The sequence below is a fragment of the Larimichthys crocea genome, chromosome II (assembly GCF_000972845.2).
Source record: "Larimichthys crocea isolate SSNF chromosome II, L_crocea_2.0, whole genome shotgun sequence".
Classification (NCBI taxonomy): Eukaryota; Metazoa; Chordata; class Actinopteri; family Sciaenidae; genus Larimichthys; species Larimichthys crocea.
In genome coordinates, this window is record NC_040012.1 from 12445497 (window position 1) to 12464198 (window position 18702).

Here is an 18702-nt window from a genome sequence, read left to right on the forward strand (position 1 = left end):
ATAGGGAGAGAGTGAGAGCTTTAGAGAGAAGACAAGAGAAGAAAAAAGAGGAGGGGGGGGGTGTGCATCACTGAAATTAGGTCAGCTCCATTTTCAGAGCTTCATTTTAACAAGATAAAGCGATTATCCTTATCGGATGCTGCGAAGGGAAAAAAAAAAACAAAAAAAACGAAAGGATAGAGTGTTTTGATAGAAAAAAGGCTCACACTTGCATCTGTTTTGGACTGAGTCACAGTTCTATCAGTCAGGATATTGGACGTCGTCAGCCCAAAGTAAGAAAGACAAAATGCTGGATTTGGCTATAAGGAGAGTCGGTGCTGTTTCAGGCAGGTGTTGTTGAGCTGCCTACAGCAACATCACCCAGGCTTACTGAAAAATATGTGGCCCCATAAATGGTGCATGTGTGTAAATGCATTCAGGTTTAAAAATGCATGCGTGTATCGTGTCTCACCTTGTGAGTTTGGTGCCTATCTGCTGCCTAGACTCCAGTCTCTCCTCATCTGTCTGCATGGGCAAGATGTTTTTCTCTTCCAGCTCTCTTTTGGATGGACGGTTACTCAGCTTGATGGCCAAAGAGTCTTTCCTCAGCACCTTCTGAGCCAGGGTACCTAAACTCAAACACCATGGTCAAACATGAGAGGAGCACAGATCCACGGCCTCATGTACCCAATTCCCTAAATTCTACTGTATGTCAGAATACACAATTCAAAGGTAAACATCCAAGATGACACTCAAAACTGAATTTGTAGATAAACTAGTGTAAAATCTTACCATTTTTATTTCAATCTTAATTTTATTGTTTTTTTGATAATGCAAAAATAGTGCTTTACCCTTGTTTTCTAAACTATGGTGATTAGACTTATCTGTGCAACAACACATGAAATGTTTATATAATATTACCTGTACCTTTAAATATTCCTCATACCTTAAATGCCCCTTAAAGTCATAATGTGGCACATTCATTGATTCCATCACGCATGGCCAATCGCAACCTTTTACAAACTCAACATGCTCCCATGTGGAAACAAGGATAAAGTGTCAAAGACACGGACAGCTTTGCACAGTTCAGCAGTTTTTGCAAAGAGGTTGCAAATGAAAAGTGTTTCCATGGGTGACAGCATGATTCTGGATACACTTCTGTGAACCAAATTTTGGCCCTGCTTTGAAGGTCGAACTACATCTGAGCTCCAGAAGCCTTCGGGTGAAGCTGGCAGTATTGTCGATCAGGATTAGTCAAGCAAATGTGTCATCATATCTGTAAACATGAGCTATTCCTGACTCTCCACAACCTGCCTTTGTCTTTACCTTTGGGTGAATTCCTCAAAAGGCAGAGATACATTTACGAATCTTAGAGGAAAAACAGTCAAACATCTCAAGGTCACTCACTTGTAAATATGGAGTCGTCATCTTCCTCATCGTCCTCGTCGTCATCCACGTCATCATCCTCATCCTTATACATGCTGGGCAGATCTTCGTAGTCAGACTCGTTGGGCATGTTTTCCTTGTCGTCCTCGTAGTCGATGATCACAGATGGGACTTCTCTTCTGTCCAGGGGAACACACTGACCAACACCGTGCAGTGCAGAGCTAGTGCAGTAAAAGGGAGAGAATCTGGAGATTAATGCAGTGGGTCATTTTTACAGTCAAACTATTTTGCCTTACCAACTAGGAAATTCAGTTTACATGTCAAACCTCACAGTTCAAGCCTAGCTCTATATCACCATATCCCATTTTATTGAAATAAAATAACACTCATAAACATTCTCAGTCCAGAAAAAGTGATTAAAAACAATAAAGGAGCATCTGGACCATAATCTAATGATAGCTTAGTGGGATTTTAATCCAAGTATAGAGGGAGAGGAGATGTATAACTCCAGCTGAATGAAACTGGAGTACAAAGAATACACACACGGTACAGTTCTGTACAGTCCTACGCAACACCATGCAATCCTCTCAGCTACACAGAGGGAAAGAGGAACTGATTATACAACTTGTATTATTCAAAACAAGGTGACAGAAATAAACTTTCTGGAACACATCGTTCACATGAAAGTCCTATCCGGTGACATATTTGATAGATTGATTAATCGCAGTCTAGTTGCAGCTTCTTATGATGAGCCACTGTTATGTAACCATTTTTGAAGCTTTCAGACTAATTGTGAGCAATATCAGGACCATTACTTCCTTATCCCCTGCCCAAATGGCTTTGGTGACAAAGAGATCCTAATGTTACGTGTTACGTAATATCCAATTCGCTGTCCTGTCCCTTTTCTCCAAATATGAAGAAACAGCTCTTGTAAAGAGCAGCTGGTCATGTTATGTCAGGCCAACTGCTGGAGGGACGCCTACTGCATGAGCCTGTTCCCACACATACACACATTTACTTCAAAATTAGGCCATGTTTCCCTATGAGGCAGTGTGCTGATTTAGACCTGTACACCAGCGCTACATGGCAGGACGTGACCTCAATAACGGACATGGATATATTTGAGAATGGTGGACAAGCCACAAAAATAATAAACAGGACGTTCTAGGTTAATAATAATGCATTTGTTTTCAGTAATTACTCTGATTAGTGCCGTTTTGGCAACAGCTTTCACTGACAGATGAATTTTATGATAATAAACTAGAGGCTCATCAAATAAAAAGGGAAATAATTCTATAAAAAGAAACATGATTTCACCAGCAACCCTTTGAGCCAATTAGTACAAAGCTATGAGTTCCATCGTTGAAAGTTTTTGTATACCGGCATGTAACATTGACACATTTCATTCCCCCGATCCAACCTGCTCTCATTCAAGGACATTCAAAATGACCTGAGCACTTATAGCTACTAACCTTTCAAACCTCTGCATGGAGAGCGCCAGGGTTTTATTGAGCTCCTCGATGATGCGGCTGGGCGTGTGCAAGCTGCCGTACTGAAGCTGGAGTGGATGACCGTGGCTCTGGTGGAGACTAGACAGGCCTGCGAGCTGAGAGGGCAGCAGGGTGCCGTGGTGAAGGGACATTCCTTGGGAAGGTGCGCACTTTTGGGAGAGAACGCTGAGGGGATTGGGGGACGGGGAAGGGGACGTAGAGTCCAGCCCCCCTGGAGGCACACAAATCATCACTTTCTTGGGAGGCAGAGGTGGAGAGTGTTTTCCGCCGGGCATACAGGGCAACTTCATTGGCTGGCAAGAATCTAGAGAGAAAAGAAATCAAAGTATAAACAGGACAGAACGACGGATTACTGAACACATCCACTGGGTTCAATTTTGTTGCATCACATCAACTACACTTTGCTGCTGCAGAGAGATAAACAGAGCTCATGGACGATCAGACATGGCTCAGACGTCAGTGCAGAGTGGCAGGAACTAGGCCAGGGTAATGCCACTTCTCTCTGACAGATTGACAATGACAGAGAGAACCCAGCTGACCTAACCACAGGGGAATTTAATGAGACTACTATAATCCTGTGCACATGTTTGGCAACGCAGGTAAGAATTAAAGCAACAGCATGGCTCATTTCTCAAAACACATACTTGGTATTTACTGAGAGAAATTCACATTTCTGACAGTCTGACATAGTGAAATAGAGTACATCAAATAATATATATTGGATAAACTGAGAGCACTGACCTGTGCTATGGTTTGGGATCCTAGAGAAAGGCTTTGGAGGAAGAGCAGGAGGCTGTTTGTGGTACAGTGGCGGCTTGAGGGGGGTATCCTGAAGGTCACCAGGGTAGGTGACAGATTTCTTGGTGGTCAGGACCATAGACGACTTAATAGAGGGCTCCTGAGTGCAGACTCCGCTGTCCATCGAGGATCGAAATTCAACGGTTGCTAAACAAAACAGAAAAAAGTAACAGTCTATCTCAAAAAATTTGTTTGACCACACAAGAAATACACCTCCTAAGAAGACCGTTCAAACAACATTTAAAATGAGCTCAGGATGTTGCGTTTTGGAACAATAGGGGGGTGGATTCAGGAGGCTAATGCTGTTAAAGCCACCCAAGAGCATTTTATCAGCACAAACCAGACAAAGGAACGGTGTTAGCCAACCAGTTTCACTGAACTTTTGCTTTTTAACTCTTTTAAAAAAAAGGCAGACAGTGCAATTCACAATGCTGCTCACATATTTTGACAAACAATGCATTCTCCTTTTTAATATTCAGCGAGTCTTTATGAGATGACATCGAAAGACCCTCATTACGAAGTATTTCCATGAGGAAAGATCTAACTGTATCTTTAAATTCAGCCATTGACATGACGGACCCTGCATCCTTTAATTTGAAACTAGACTAGGGTTGGGGTTTGGCTCGTGTGTGTGCCACATTAAATCCAGGCACACAGTGTGCCAGTCAAAGAATGCGACCAGCTAAAGCCGATTACAATCCAGCAGCCAATCAGATCAAAAGGTTGGCACGTTTTTGCCAATGTGGAATTTTCTTTTGTTTTTAAATATAGATTTTTATTTTTGTCCCTATGGATCTCTTGCTATTTTGAGCACACCAGAGCAGAATAAATTGAATAATATATTGATACATCAGAGCGATGTCGGCGCTGATCAAACGAGACAGCTTTCATAGCAAAAGTAAAAATAAAACAGTGCTGATCTATCAAGCTGTGCACACAAGCTTTTTTTTTGATTATGGAAACTAGGCTGTCACTGGGCAGGAGAATTGAGCACACCTGGCCCCATTAATATGCGTTCTATGGAGTGGCACAGTTACTGTGCAAAAATAGAGAGGAGGCTACTCAATCCATCAGCTTTGACCAATTTACTGAGCTGGACAGCGTCTGTAAACTTAAGGTGAACATAGGACTTATAGTAACTCAAGGAGAAGTGGCTTGTACTTTATTTAGGTCAGGCTGGAGACATTTGTTTTAGCTTTGACATCGAAGTGTTCTTATTTCTGAATGCTGTCTAAAACGCTCAATTTCTAAAACAATAAAATATGAATAAAGGCCTCATATTCCCTCATTTATTCACATCTTGGCAAGAGTCAATGGACTTTCTCGGCTTCAGCAACTTTGTTTTTGATGTCCTGAGGCATGTAGCACCCTGCTGTCAGACTCAAATATACTCTCTAGCTGTGGACAAGGAGTGTCTAAGGCACTTTAAATCAAGATCAAAGACTTTTTATAAAACCTTACAAAATTTCTATAATGAAAGATTATATCTAGCTGCCCCATGCCAAATCTTGAAGCGTGTACTTCAGAGACTACAGATTAATGAGGAGATGAATAACTGAAGACCTTCCAATTCAGTGCAACATATTTTTCCTTTTTGCAGTTTCTACCTAAAAACCGAGACAGTTTCCATCTCTGTTAAAACAGACTGTGACTGTACAACATCAGCTTACCTTTTTCAAAGATCTCTTTCAGCACTCCTCTCTTGATCAACTCATCTCTGCTCTGTCGCATGGACATCTTCCTCTCCAAAGCTGAGGGGGTAAAGGAGAATAATGTTCAAAACATTTTCATATCAATCAAATCTTTACAGTAGTTGGCACAAAATAAAAGTGAAAAATATTTATCCAGGTCTCTAGAGGTCTAGATTGCTTTTATTTTTAGTAGATGTTCATCAGTAATAGCAATAATACCTAGGGGGGGTAATAAGATAGCATGGCTGCCAAAACAATCTTGATGTTCTTTGCCAGACTCTTTCCCAGTTGTTCTGTTAACTTTAATACAACTTTTTATAGAGCTGTTTCAGTTGAAAACATGAGGTCAAAATGATGAAACTATATTTTTGTACTGTGAATCAATGCTATTAAAACTAACTATGCATTAGTCTTTCCTATTTTGTCTGTGGCAGCCAGCCCCAAATCCATTTGCTCCAACTGAAGACATAAAACCTTCAACAAGGTATTTTTAAAAAATAAAACTACCTAATTTGGGAACTATTAACAGCTGGGCACTGTAGTTTTCAGCAGTTTACTATCTGTCTTTTTATGAGATGTGACTACAAGAAGACTTGAGGCACTTAACTTATCTTCTATCAGTACACCATTTCAAAATCCACCCCTGCATAGAAACCAATTAAGAATGGCAAATGGGGATTAGCAGCAACACTTAAGCACACCGTGCAGGAATCTCCTTGAAGGCCACCGTAGCCCCTACTTAAGAGGGAGATCAAAGATTGTGCCATGTGTGCTTTAGATATGACCCAGGAGTCCAGTCCCAGCTCTATCAGTGGGCAGTGTGTTCAATGCTAATGTGTCCTCACTGTGTATTCATAAACATACTGACAACTTGACCTGTCTTTTCCTTGCCCTTAGTCAAAACAGAGTGGATTTAAAAACCATCCACTGAGAGTCCAAAATAATAATAATAATAATAATATAAGAATAATATAAGAATAATAATAATAATAATAATAATAATAATAATAACATAAATGAGAGTCATACAAATGTCAGACGGTAAGGCCTCCAGTGCAGAGATTTCTATACTCTGTTTGATGCTTATTTGCTCTGGTTTTTTCAAACACTATGCCCCATTATGAGTTCCTTCAGGATACCAGATGTTTAATATCATTCCATACTTCAAAACTTTTTTGAGAAGAAGCCCATTTAAAAGATGAGCTCCAAGCCAGGAATTAGTTAAGCAGCGAAACATTTCTTTTCGGAAAAGCATGTGACCAAAATGTGTCACTCAAAGAATCATTTCCACTGGAACCCTGCGAAGCGGTAAATTGAGGAGTGTGAAGTGAAAAGAAATTGTGCCATTTGATGCTATTTGGGATGCTAATGCTGGCGGCTCCATCAAAAAAAAGAAAAAAAAAAAAAGAAGCAGCGATTTTTCCCACAGAGGCAGCGAATTTAACATTAGGTCAAGTATATCAAGGGGATAATAAATAGACTTATCAAAGAGTTGACCCAGAATCAACAGAGGAATTTTTCTGTCTGAGAGTGATCGCTGCCAGTTCACCAGATTGTTTCCCCCAAAGCACAGCAGGCATCAGGAAGCAGTCTGACGTCACACGCTTCACTTCTTTGTACCTGTTCATTCTCAAACTTCACAAAAGTTTACAACAAGTGAGTGAGATTTCTGTTAACAAAACTAGAAATCACTACATCAGGGCATTCGATTTTCATAAAACTCCCAGAACCATGTTTAGTTTAGAACGACTTTGCTTGTGACTACTTCTTCTACTACTTCTTAAATGACATTTCATTTTGGCACCAAAAAACCTGCACATTGCCAACTTCGATTAGACTTTGATATCCCTGTTACGGGTTACTTTTAAAAACAAAGAAGTATTTGTTAGTCATTTGCTTGACAGACACAATCAAAGCGACAAAATCATCTTTGCCGAAAAGGGAAAACCTAAGGCTAAAGGTTGCTGCTGGGCTGGCAGTGTCGTAATATGTTCAGGGATTATACTGTTGCCGAAATCATCCAAAAGGAAAAGTAATTACTCAAAGCTTTATGACATAACTTCTATGCCATGGGATGTGTGCACAATTACGTAATGCCATTAACTCAAAAGCCTTTGCAAGGATATATCTTCAGCTCTGATGTGTGCTCGTAAAACAAAAGCACAATCATGTGTTAGGACTGAAAGGGTACACGGCAGTTCTAAGCGGAGCATCGAGTCAGGAGTCAAAACACTGGCTGCTCTTGCAAAAACCAACGTTTTGTTTAATATTTAAGGAGTACATTAATCATGTGCAAGAAGTGGAATTTCATGTTCATTTCATCAGGAAGATCCTGTGCACAGTGCAGATATAAATAAATATTTAACTTTGAACCTGAATATGACTGATTGGATCACTAGAATGGCAAATCACGAGCTGTCACATGAAGCAAATACTTTAATAGGCCTATCAATACCAATGACACAATGTAATCTTCCATATCAGATTCTAAAAAGCAAAAACTGTCCTCTAAATCATCTCGAACATCAACCAAGTTCTATTTTGGACGGTCCACCACGGACCAAGTGGTGTCCGACACTCCAGTCAGTCCGTCTGCACCAAGATGAGAAGATTAGACGCTCATCAGGGAGACTCAGCTGAGAGCATATTAAATGAAACTGGCATATCCCAGTATAGCCTCTATTGATCTGAGAACACTACACTTAAGTTTTTTTAGAGAGAATATATTCCGCTGCAAAGTGACCCAGATAGTCAGAACACATCCTACCAACCCCGAGGCTCAGTAGCTTAAAGTGGAGGCTTTTACCAAGGCAATTCTCTCAGCCTGAGCTTTACAAAAAACTGCATTAAAACTTTCTTCAAGCGTTAAGGCTCACACGCCAGAAGTTTGGATATGGCTAAACGAGACCTCGACACATACAAAGGTGAAATTTGTTTCACTCAGTATATACTCAATGGGCAGATAGGAAATCTATGATTTTCATTCAAAATTATGCTAATAAACAGCAAGAACAGTGCATTAGAATACTGCTGTTCATAAGAAAATCTGCTAACTAATTGGATTAGAAAAAATAAAATAAAAAATGAAGATCAGATCAACACATGAATGCTCTTTTGATGAATCTCTGCCTAGCGAGATCTCTTTGTGATACAAGCGCACTGTGAGGATGTACTGAGCATGATAAGGCATCCAACAGTCAGGCCCTCCCTCCCTCTTTCCTTCCTGAGGTGAAGAAGTACAGTCCCCCAGAGCTGGCCTTCATCTGCTTAAATATCGCAACACATTCATAATCCTCTACTGTGCTGAGTGTCCAATTATCTACGACAACATCTGCATGCCCAGTGGCTGGTCTGCTCCCTACTGACACGGGAAACAGAATCAACAGTACGACAACTGCAGAGACGAGACGACGGTATGCAGGGGCGGGAAAGACCAGGATCATAGCGGTGCAGCAGGAATCACGACTATTCACTTACCATCAACTTTGTCTCTAATAAGATAAATGTAAAGTGTTGCAGTACAGCACATTTTTCCTGTTTGCTTAAGCAACAGGTTGGCCCTCTGGAGATTTTAAACAAAATCCCAAGACACCAGCTGACAAATATTAGTATATGTTAAGACAAATATTGGTCATCATATGGCAGCACTTAAAATAAGGTCATCCCATTTCAGGCTTTAAAGGAAACTGATAAGCAGGATCCCGTCCCAGTGTTGACTGATTAAATTAGGACAAATGGGGGTGTCGGTTAGCTCAGTTGGTAGAGCATCTGCCCCATGTATGAACCCTGCCGCAGCGGTACAGGGTTCGAATCCGACCTGTGCTGCATGTCTTATCTCATCTCTCTCTCCCCACATTCCTGTCACTCTTCAGCTGTCTATCAAAATAAAGCTTGAAAAGGCCCACAAATATCTTTAAATTAGGGCAAATGCACAACAGCATGTGCAATGTTCCAATTTAAAAACACAAATCAATAGTGGGGCTCACAGATCAGCCAAAGTCAATACGCTTTCCTAGATTAGGTAAGCTGAGTTCTGATCCTCTAAACACAGCTCTCATCACAACAAAATGCTACTTATAAGAGGACTAAACTCACTCCCACTTATCAGATCTTATCATTACAGATTCTTATTTTTCTTAACGTGCTCTGATTTAGGACTCAGGATTTAGGTCTACTGCTGTTGAAAGCAGTGAATGGAATATATTATATACTGAGCCAGCTTTTCCTTTAATGGGTTGTGGGTGAACTACTGGAGTAAGGAAATATATACAGGCTTTAAAATAAAATAGCGTTATTCAGTTTTTTTTGGTCACTTGACAACCAAATTTCAAAGATGAGAGTTATATACATCAGATGTATTATGGGCATATACAGCTGTGCTAACTGTGGCCTGTTTAAAACAAAGAACAGCATTCATTTAAAGTCACGTTTCTGTCTAGCTTGGTTTTGGTCTTCTGAGGGAAACATCTAGCTCTTTAACGGCAAAACGTTCTACAATGTTCACCAGCTAACTTCTAAGTAGAGAGCATACAATAATTTTATGAGAGCCATTTCTCTGAAAATGGACACCTGCTGTGACTGGAGAAGAGAGAACGCTAAGAGCAAGCAACAGAACGGTGCATGCCATAAGACCGAAACAACGAGCCTTAAAATGCTACAGTGCTCTGAAGAGCTGCAGGGAACAGCAGAGTTTGGTAACTATCCTCTGCCTTATCACTGACCCCTTTTACATTACACATTTGTAGACATATGAGTCAGTGTTTATATAAAAGTATTTATTAGTGCAGCTTTAAATCCTCATTTAAGTGCAATAGTCCATGTGTGAACCGCTACAGTTCAAAACCCCTGAAGCACTCTCTGCCATTTGAATTTACTGCACTGGCTCATGCTTATGTGACCTCTACTCTTCCACTTCCTACACTCCTGTTACTTAGGACTTGGGTTCGTGCTTCTTGCTGCAACTGATGCAAGATTGTGTGTGTAGTTGTAGTGTGTTGCAAAACAGCTGGAGAACTTGCCTGAACATTCTATCGACTTGTATTATCTACAGCTTGCAAGGCACAAATAGCACTTGGTGCATTATGACCTACGAGCATATTTCACTGGAAAGGCCTCCATCATGCTGCCATCGAAAAAGGATTGAATAGAACAATAGTAGAGAAAGAAGTGTTTGGAGGCAGCAGCATCCAACGAGTGGATAACAAAAAGTGATGAAAAGAGGATTTTCACTCAACTCCACTGTGCATTAACACCATTGTAACTGAAAAAAGCTTTGTTGCTCAGCTCCTGATTATTGTCCATCATCACAACAGAGGAGATGCTGTTATCACAGAGCATACATGAATGTACCAAAGAACAGAAAACATCTGTGATTGTGCATACTCAATGAAACATACTGTTAAAATACAGTAAATCATCATCAAAAAAAATCAAGCATCTAAAGCTAAAAAATAGATTTTGTCAGCACTTGGGTGCTTTACTAAAAATACCACTTAGTCCAGAGAGACTGCTGAGGAGCCAGGGGGATCATGCTGGAACATAAATATAAACTACAGCCAACAGCACTATGGGAACAGTAACAGTCGAAGCCTAGCTGAAAGGTAACATCAACATAAAAATCTAATCTTTTGTACTTCGATGAAAAGACTTCCCATTAGTCCTTGTGATCACATAAGAGACTGATTGGCGTTAAGAGAGCGATGAGGCAGACACAGCAAAACATGATCAAATTTGACAGAGCCTGATTCATTCATCAAATTCACACCTGGAAAATAATAATTTAATAATATTTCTGAATCAGAACACCCTGTCCTGTTCAAGACCGGACACACGTCTCTGTGCAATTGCTCATCTTCTGCAAAAGCAAGAATTCTGCTTCCAACCCAGCAAGACGCAGTCTGACAAAGTGCCTCCTCTTGTCCACCAGGCTGTCAGCAGAATTCAGGATGTGTCACCCAAAGAAAATAAATACAGCCACATCTGAAGAGAGCATGTCCTTCATTCGCCCCTGACAACACCGGGCTACGAGATCAAAGGAACTCTAAAGAGACCTCAAAACATGAAACTCCAACGCTGCACTTTTGCTGAATCAATTTGCAGCATTTTCAATCACCCTGGAGACTGAACTTAATATTTCTTTTTTTTCTTTTGGCCAAAGGACATGCACTTCATTTCTTTCCACAACAAGACAGGGTATAAAATAACAGGAAATATGGTCGTTTATGATGCACCTACATTTGTTTTGTGATAAATAAAATATATAAATGAATACATAAATGAACATATTGTATATTGTATTGTAGAACGGAAAAAATATGTCATGTACCAGCAGAAGTCTGCTTGAACTTCTCACTCTTCTTCTTCCTCCATTTCCAGGGCTTGAGGAGGCGTCCCAGGGTGGCAAACTTGCTCCGACGACGGATGGGTGGAGTGTGGGTACCAGAGACCAAGGACTCAGAACGCATAGCGGCCAGCCTCTCTACTTCTTCAGCTGTAAGGGAACAAAAAATAATAATATATATAGGGTCTAGTTTAGGTGAGGCTGCAGAGGTGGTGATATTTTAGTAATCATGCAGGAGAGCTAGCAGTGAATGCAGCAGACACTTTTGCTTAGAAAGATCCAAGCAGCAAGAATCAGTGCCAAGTGGCCTCATGAATTCCCTAGTAACTGGATGAGGTTGGGAGAGGATAAACAAACCTGCATATCAGATAGCATTACGCAGGATACACTCAGAGTCTAAACAGTTTGAGCCTGCATCTCACTGAGCGGATGGCATTAGCTTGCCAAAACACACTAAACAGACTGATAAGCACCTCATTAAGGGGAAATCTTTCTACTCCTCATGAAATATTCACACAGCCCATCCCTTTAGATTTTTACGTACCGTTGGATATCAAAAGCAAATGTTAAGTGTTTTATTATCCAACACAAACTATTAAATGAATGGTGAGTACATGCTATGTTTGAAATATACAGTAATCCGGGGCTACAGACTGCCCCACTTCCAAAAAACTAGACACTAGGTCACACACAAAATGTGTCCATGTGATTAAAAAAAAAAAAATACAATCTAAAAGTTTTTACTCCAGAGGGATTCAAACTGAAATCTCTGATTCAAAACCAGCTTGTGAACAGATCTAAAAACTGTGAACAATGCCAACAGCAAATCAACTACAATGTGCCTTTAGATATGGAATTGTTTTTCTAACCTGCTCCTGAATTTTCTCACCATAAAACTGAATGAATAGACATTTAAGGGACGTTAAAAGTCTTTCAAAAAAGAGCATTAAAAAATGACAGCACTCAGAGGATCATACAAACATTTCTAATTTTTGAATGTACTTTAGTATCTGTACCCTCTAGGCAGCCATTGCAGAGACTTAACACTTGCTTGACATGGGGAATCCATCATGTCTGCTCTTCATTAAAAAATAAAATAAAATAATAAAAGCAACAGAAAGACAAATGTATGGATGTATGAGCTGACCTCTAGCACAGTGTGTCAGTTGTCAGTGTCACCACATTGCATCAGATCATCACCCATGATGCGCTGTCAGGGAAAAGTGCTGGTTGCTTGCTTTTAAATAATTACATCGCATTTATGATGTTTGCCAACATGGACATATCACTTTGCCAGGCCAGCCACCTCCCCGGGGCATTGGGACAGCATGATAAATAATGTGACAGTAATGCAGTGGGAAATCAGTCCCACAGACCATCACTTGAATACTCTGGTGCCTCAGAGCCAACCATCTTTAGTAATCCTGCCACCACACCACTCTATAAATAGCTCTTCAGTCAATCTTAATTGAATCCAGGAGAGATTCAAATTACTTCATTAGGAAGTCTAAAAGACAAAGATAAAGACAGGAAGACAAAGAATCAGATGTCAGTTAGTTAAGAAGAAAGAAGTGCTTACAAATTGAACATTAGTTCCAACTTTGAACAATAATTTATTTAAATGGATTTTTGCTGCATCCTGTGAAGATGTATACTCTTAAGTGGTTTGCAAAGGATCTTCAAATACTGTGTTTAATAGCTACTATCCACTATTTTTACTGAACCATTTCGAGGCAGAAATCAGAGCAAGAATGTCCAAAATTTAAGTGTATGATGATGGCATTAATTACATTTTTGACAAACTCCTAGCAGGAGAGAGGAGCCCAATCTGTAAAGTAAAAGAAGATAATCTTCCAAGTAACCACACAGACCGATTAAAATGTGGTTTCATTTCATGACACATATTGTATTTCTATCCCATCTTTGTCATGTTGCATATAGAGCATAACCTAACATCTGCACAACTGGAACACAACACACTGATGTGGTTGCTTTTTTTAATTAAAAACACTTGTTTGCATACCAAGATGGCTGAGTGATGATGTAATGACACTGAACTGGAAATGGCTTTGTGCATACAGCCTGCACACTTCCATCCCATTTTACTGACACATATAGGGTAAACAGGTGAGTTTCCACATAATAATGAAAATAATTCTGATTTTTTATTTTTTTTGGTGTGAGTGTGTGTGTGTGCAGCAAACCAACAAGTAGCAACTCAAGTCAGAGCCCATCCCTAGAAGAAGTTCTGATCCAGTCAGAAGCAGCTTCCAGAACAGAAACAGTGAATCACCGTCGTTTTGTGTTTAAAGGTACACTGACCCACTTCGTGTTAAAACCAACAGAATAATGAGCACACAAGCAGACACATGAAGAAGACGCAAAGCGCAATGAATGATGCGGTGTAATGATGTGGTTGTCAAAAAAAAAGCGCATATGAGCCCAGAGGCAGATCATGACTGGAGTATATCCTGGATGGCAGTACCGCAGGGCTACTATGGGCGAAACCAACACACCAGGCTTTGAGAGCCTCATACTCACCGTCCTGCGTGTCGTTCCCGCGACTGCAATTGCTGCAAATGTGCTTTATCTCTTTCCCGATGTGACAATGGATCGTAAAGGGCATGTTGTTGTTGTGGTGCGGATGCTGGCCGTGCCCTTTCTTGTTGCTAAGAGACATTATTTTGACCAGGCTGAACGCTTTTTTCTTAGGTTTCTCCACCGCTACGGGCGCGTTTTCTCGGCACCCCGTTGTAAACCAAGTGCCGTGCATGATGGTGGGCGCAGGATCCACCGTCGGGTAATTGGCCGTCTTGAACATTTGGGACGCGAAAAAAAACGAGAGCAGCGCCTCGGTGCGCGGTGTTAACGACGGCGTGGATTTTAAATTAAAGGGCCCATCAGTTGAGTCCCACCTGACCTAATGTAGCAGCCTCCATCGACCAGTCCTCTCCTCTCTGCCGTACGCCCCACACCTTTACCTGAGATCCAGATATGTGCAGCTACTCGGTTGCGCAATGCAAAAAGTCACTACTGCTGAGAAGAAGAAAAAAAAAACCCCCACTGCTGCCGGATCCAAGTGAGCTAATAATAAAACAGAGGGTGAGTAGTGAATGGCAGTGACTACCTCTCCCTACCAGAGCTGTAGACTGCAGTCGGTTGTAGCTAATCCACGATTAGTGGTGCTGAGCAGGGAGCGCCTGTGATTGGCTGCACGGTGCGCTCCTCTAATAGGCCAGTGTGGACGGAGGAAAAGTTGCTCGTATCATAATAATAGGATTTCAATAACTGTTTTTTAGCAGGTTACATTATATGACAGATCATTTTCCTTATTTAATTTCCTTAGTCATAGACTGCATTTCATAAGCACAACATTTTCAAAATAAGTGAGATTGTTACGGGAATTTTAAAGAAAAACCCTTAAATAAGGAGGTTCGGATTCAAGCATCAAAGTTTAAGTTGAATTTATTGTACAAGAGGACACAAGAGGAGCGTTTCACAGTGCAACACACTAAAGGGGTTACAGAGAAAAAGGCTCCCAGAGGAGCGTTAACAGTTGGTTCTTATACATTTTCCTGAAGATGGGCTGTCTCAACCTCTGTAAATTGTTAACAGTCAATTTGCATATAATGCATTTAAACAGCTTTCTTCAACATATCACCTAATGAGTAGCCAGTATGTCCCCAATCTTGATGTCACCTCTCTGACCTGTCCCTAGGCCCCATTCTGTTCTCAAATCCCTCTATTTATACATTAACCTGAACCTTACCTTCCCCTGCCAGTCTCAGGAAAACAGCAATAAAGGGAAGTGCCCAAAGGACATATAATGTAAGAACAAACATTGTATAAGTTAAAACATCTAACTAGCTGTGCCTAATTTTTATAACAGAGATATGATGTGCTCTTGGTCTAATGTCCATGTCTGTTATATATTCAGGAGAGTTAAATAATTATTATGACCTAATCTGTAATAATTTACTTGGACTGAGTCTGGGTTCATAAAAACATAAAGTAGCCAGTCCATGAAAATACTAATGACACTGTTACTGATTTGGTTACACTGATTTCCTGAGGCAGCTTATTGTAGTATTGAGTCTTGACTTCGGACCTGTGTGACTATAGCAAGTACTATAAAGGTGACTGGACCAGGGGCATATATACTGTATATATGCACACAGACATGCAAGAAGTAAATAGACACCTTCATTCAAATTTAAATTAAAGGTGTCTATTTACTTCTTGCATGTCTGTGTATATTTAGTATTGTGTTGGACAGAGAACGGGCCCTTGAGAGCGATTCAGACTCTTCAGAAATACACCTCTGTTAAAAGAAGAACTTATGTTAAATTAAAAATGCTGCCATTTGCTATATATGCCCTAAAAAAGGTGAACCCATCCCTGTCGTGGTTTTAATTTATTTTGGTATAAGAAGTCTATAACAAAAATAATAATAAGCATGGGGAATCTTAAATAGTGTGCCTTTCTCAAGCACACTCAATAAACTTATTCTAAACAAAGTATTTAAAAAAAACTATATATAAACTATTCTATTGAATTAAAACTTAGTGTTTTTATCATATACAGAGATGTAATGTTGTTTGCTGGGTAATGTATGTTGATGTTGTCATGTGACAACACAAGACTATCAGATTGTGTCTCTGAAAGGAAGGAAATGACCTATGTCTGTTACAATGTCAGTGATGCAGGTGCTGAAGGTGCTTGACTAAAATGAAATGTGTAATAAAAAAAAAACACACTGAGGTCTACTGTTGTTAAAATTGAGTTGCATTTTTGTTGTTGTTGTTGTTGTTGAACTACTACTAAAATCTTGAATATTCACTGTTCTATTAAAAGCCATTAAACAAGGCTGTGTAGAGAAGCTGATAGTAAGTTATTTTGGAAAAAAACTACACAGATCCATGGCTAATGAGAGCTGATGATTAGTGCTGTGTGTCCTCTTTTAACAACTTGTGGATTCACCTACTAAAGGACAGGCAGACAATTCAATTATGTTTGATTTCAGGAGGGTAAAATGTGAGCATATCACGCAGTTGCAGGTTAGAAACATTGAACTTTTGGTCACATGGATAACAAGTAATTAAACGTTATCCACAAATGACATCAGTGGATACCAAATTAAGGATATGGCTACAACTGAGGGCATAATAACAGACAAGGACTCAGAGAATTAAAATCAAAGAAAAGAAACACAGCAAAGGGACCGTAATCTGCGATCAAAGGGCTCAGTACTTCAAATGAAGGAGCTAAAATATTAGCAAAGCATTTAATATTCTGTTTCTACATTTTAAATACCAAATAGCCAATTGCTGCATCCCTGAAGTTACTGAGCACATTTTAGATAACTGATAACATTAATGGCCAATTAATTAATGCCAATTAATCATGGAAATATATCAAACCACACAGAATCTCCAATCAGGTTTTCTACAGAGCAGTCAATGGTCGTGGAATGGGGGTGAGTATCTTTGATGTTCCTTCATGGGCTGCAGCTTATTCCAGTGACATCAAAGCCCTTTCTGAAATGAGGGACAGAGGGACCTGATTTACCCCCACTACTCTACAATACAGCAGCTGCCCTCAGTTCACCGCAGAGTTTCACTCTCTTGCATTCATATACCCAAAAGTTTAGGAAACTGGCGAGAAAGAGCTATTTTCATGTTATAAAAAACATTTTGCAACAAAGAGTCAGAGGTTAATGGATAAAGGAGAGCTTGCTGTGATATTGCTGCAGTAAAGTGCACATTATTCTCCCTATAGACCTTAAATTATCTTAAAATGTAGCACAGAAGTGCTCAGTGCCATGGCTCAACAATACTGTTATGTAGTATATTGACTTACATAGACCTACTTTTTGTTAAGCTGGAGGCCACTTTGGCTTCACATCCCTGTTAGATTATTCTTACAAGAACCAGATAATTAAAGCTCCTATACAGGTCATGTGTTGGCTGCAAGGAGGAATGGTCACATGTGACAATGTGGTTATGTAAGTGCTGTGTTAGGCAGGACTGATCAGTGCTCCATTGCTTCTTTCATAAGTGAAGAATTGGCTAAGAAGGCTTAAAAGTGGTATTTTAAAGTAACTCTAATAATGTAAGTGGTGAACTGTGATATGAGCAAAAGACAAATGTTTTTTCTTTTACTTTGAAGTGTATAGTATTTTTTCTTTAATGCCCAATCTCAAATGTATAAATTATGCCCTGAAACACTTAAAGTCGGACCTGGTCAGATACAATTCACCATTAGCTTTCACCCCAGTCCTGACCACAAAAATCATTCGTTGTTTCCCAGTTCACTCTTCCGGTCAACTCATGCGATTAGAGTTATTGGAGAGTCACTATAAAACCTCTAACACTGGATTTTTGTGTGAAACTTTGACACATTCAGCATAAAGTCCCAGGATTAGTGCTGGTTGAAGTAAACTTTTCTGTGGTCGACAACATACCTGACACTTGTCACCCAAGGCTGCTACGAATTTGCCAATCCATTCACTCACATCTGATGAATATACTGACTCATAATATCGCTGCCATGAAACCTTAGTAAATGACATTGTTTCTGCTACACTCATAAGAATATTCTTTAAAATCAAATGGCATTTTACATACTTTAATGTTTTGAATTCTGGTTTGAACCGGTTTCCATAGATGTGGTGCAGGTTTTAGGCTAAACGATCTTACAACTTCCGACCGAACAGCCTGTCACTACAAATCGGTTGTTCCAGTTTTCCCTGTATCTCTCTGTCTCTTCCCATCTGTCATTCTCTCTCTGCATTATTATCTGTTTTACTCTCTCATAGTTATACTAAGACACAGTAAAACATTTCCTTAACACAATCTAAAAGAGAATGAATTAAATGTTAAACGTGCATGCCTTTGCTTTTTCTATTTTTTTTATTTACTGTAGGGAAACGTGATGTTACGCAATTCTAATCTGTGAGGAGAGTGATTCCTTGCAAATCTTTTATGCAGCTCTTGGC

The 18702-nt window shown here is 39.9% G+C and overlaps 1 protein-coding gene across 8 annotated transcripts in view; it reads right to left on the reverse strand.

Moving 5' to 3' along the window:
- Positions 1-18702, reverse strand: part of LOC104939067 (phosphatase and actin regulator 1) — a 45565-nt gene that overhangs the window by 10430 nt on the left and 16433 nt on the right. For 2 of the 8 annotated variants that reach the window (XM_019262234.2, XM_027289754.1), the window contains exons 1-7: positions 14247-14826; positions 11691-11855; positions 5345-5425; positions 3618-3821; positions 2838-3180; positions 1387-1586; positions 452-608 (exon numbers count right to left, since the gene is read on the reverse strand). In XM_019262234.2, the coding sequence (XP_019117779.1) occupies positions 452-608; positions 1387-1586; positions 2838-3180; positions 3618-3821; positions 5345-5425; positions 11691-11855; positions 14247-14526 (1430 nt within the window). In that variant the 5' untranslated portion in view covers positions 14527-14826. The other 6 variants (XM_019262233.2, XM_027289750.1, XM_027289761.1 and 3 more) reach the window with 5 other exon arrangements.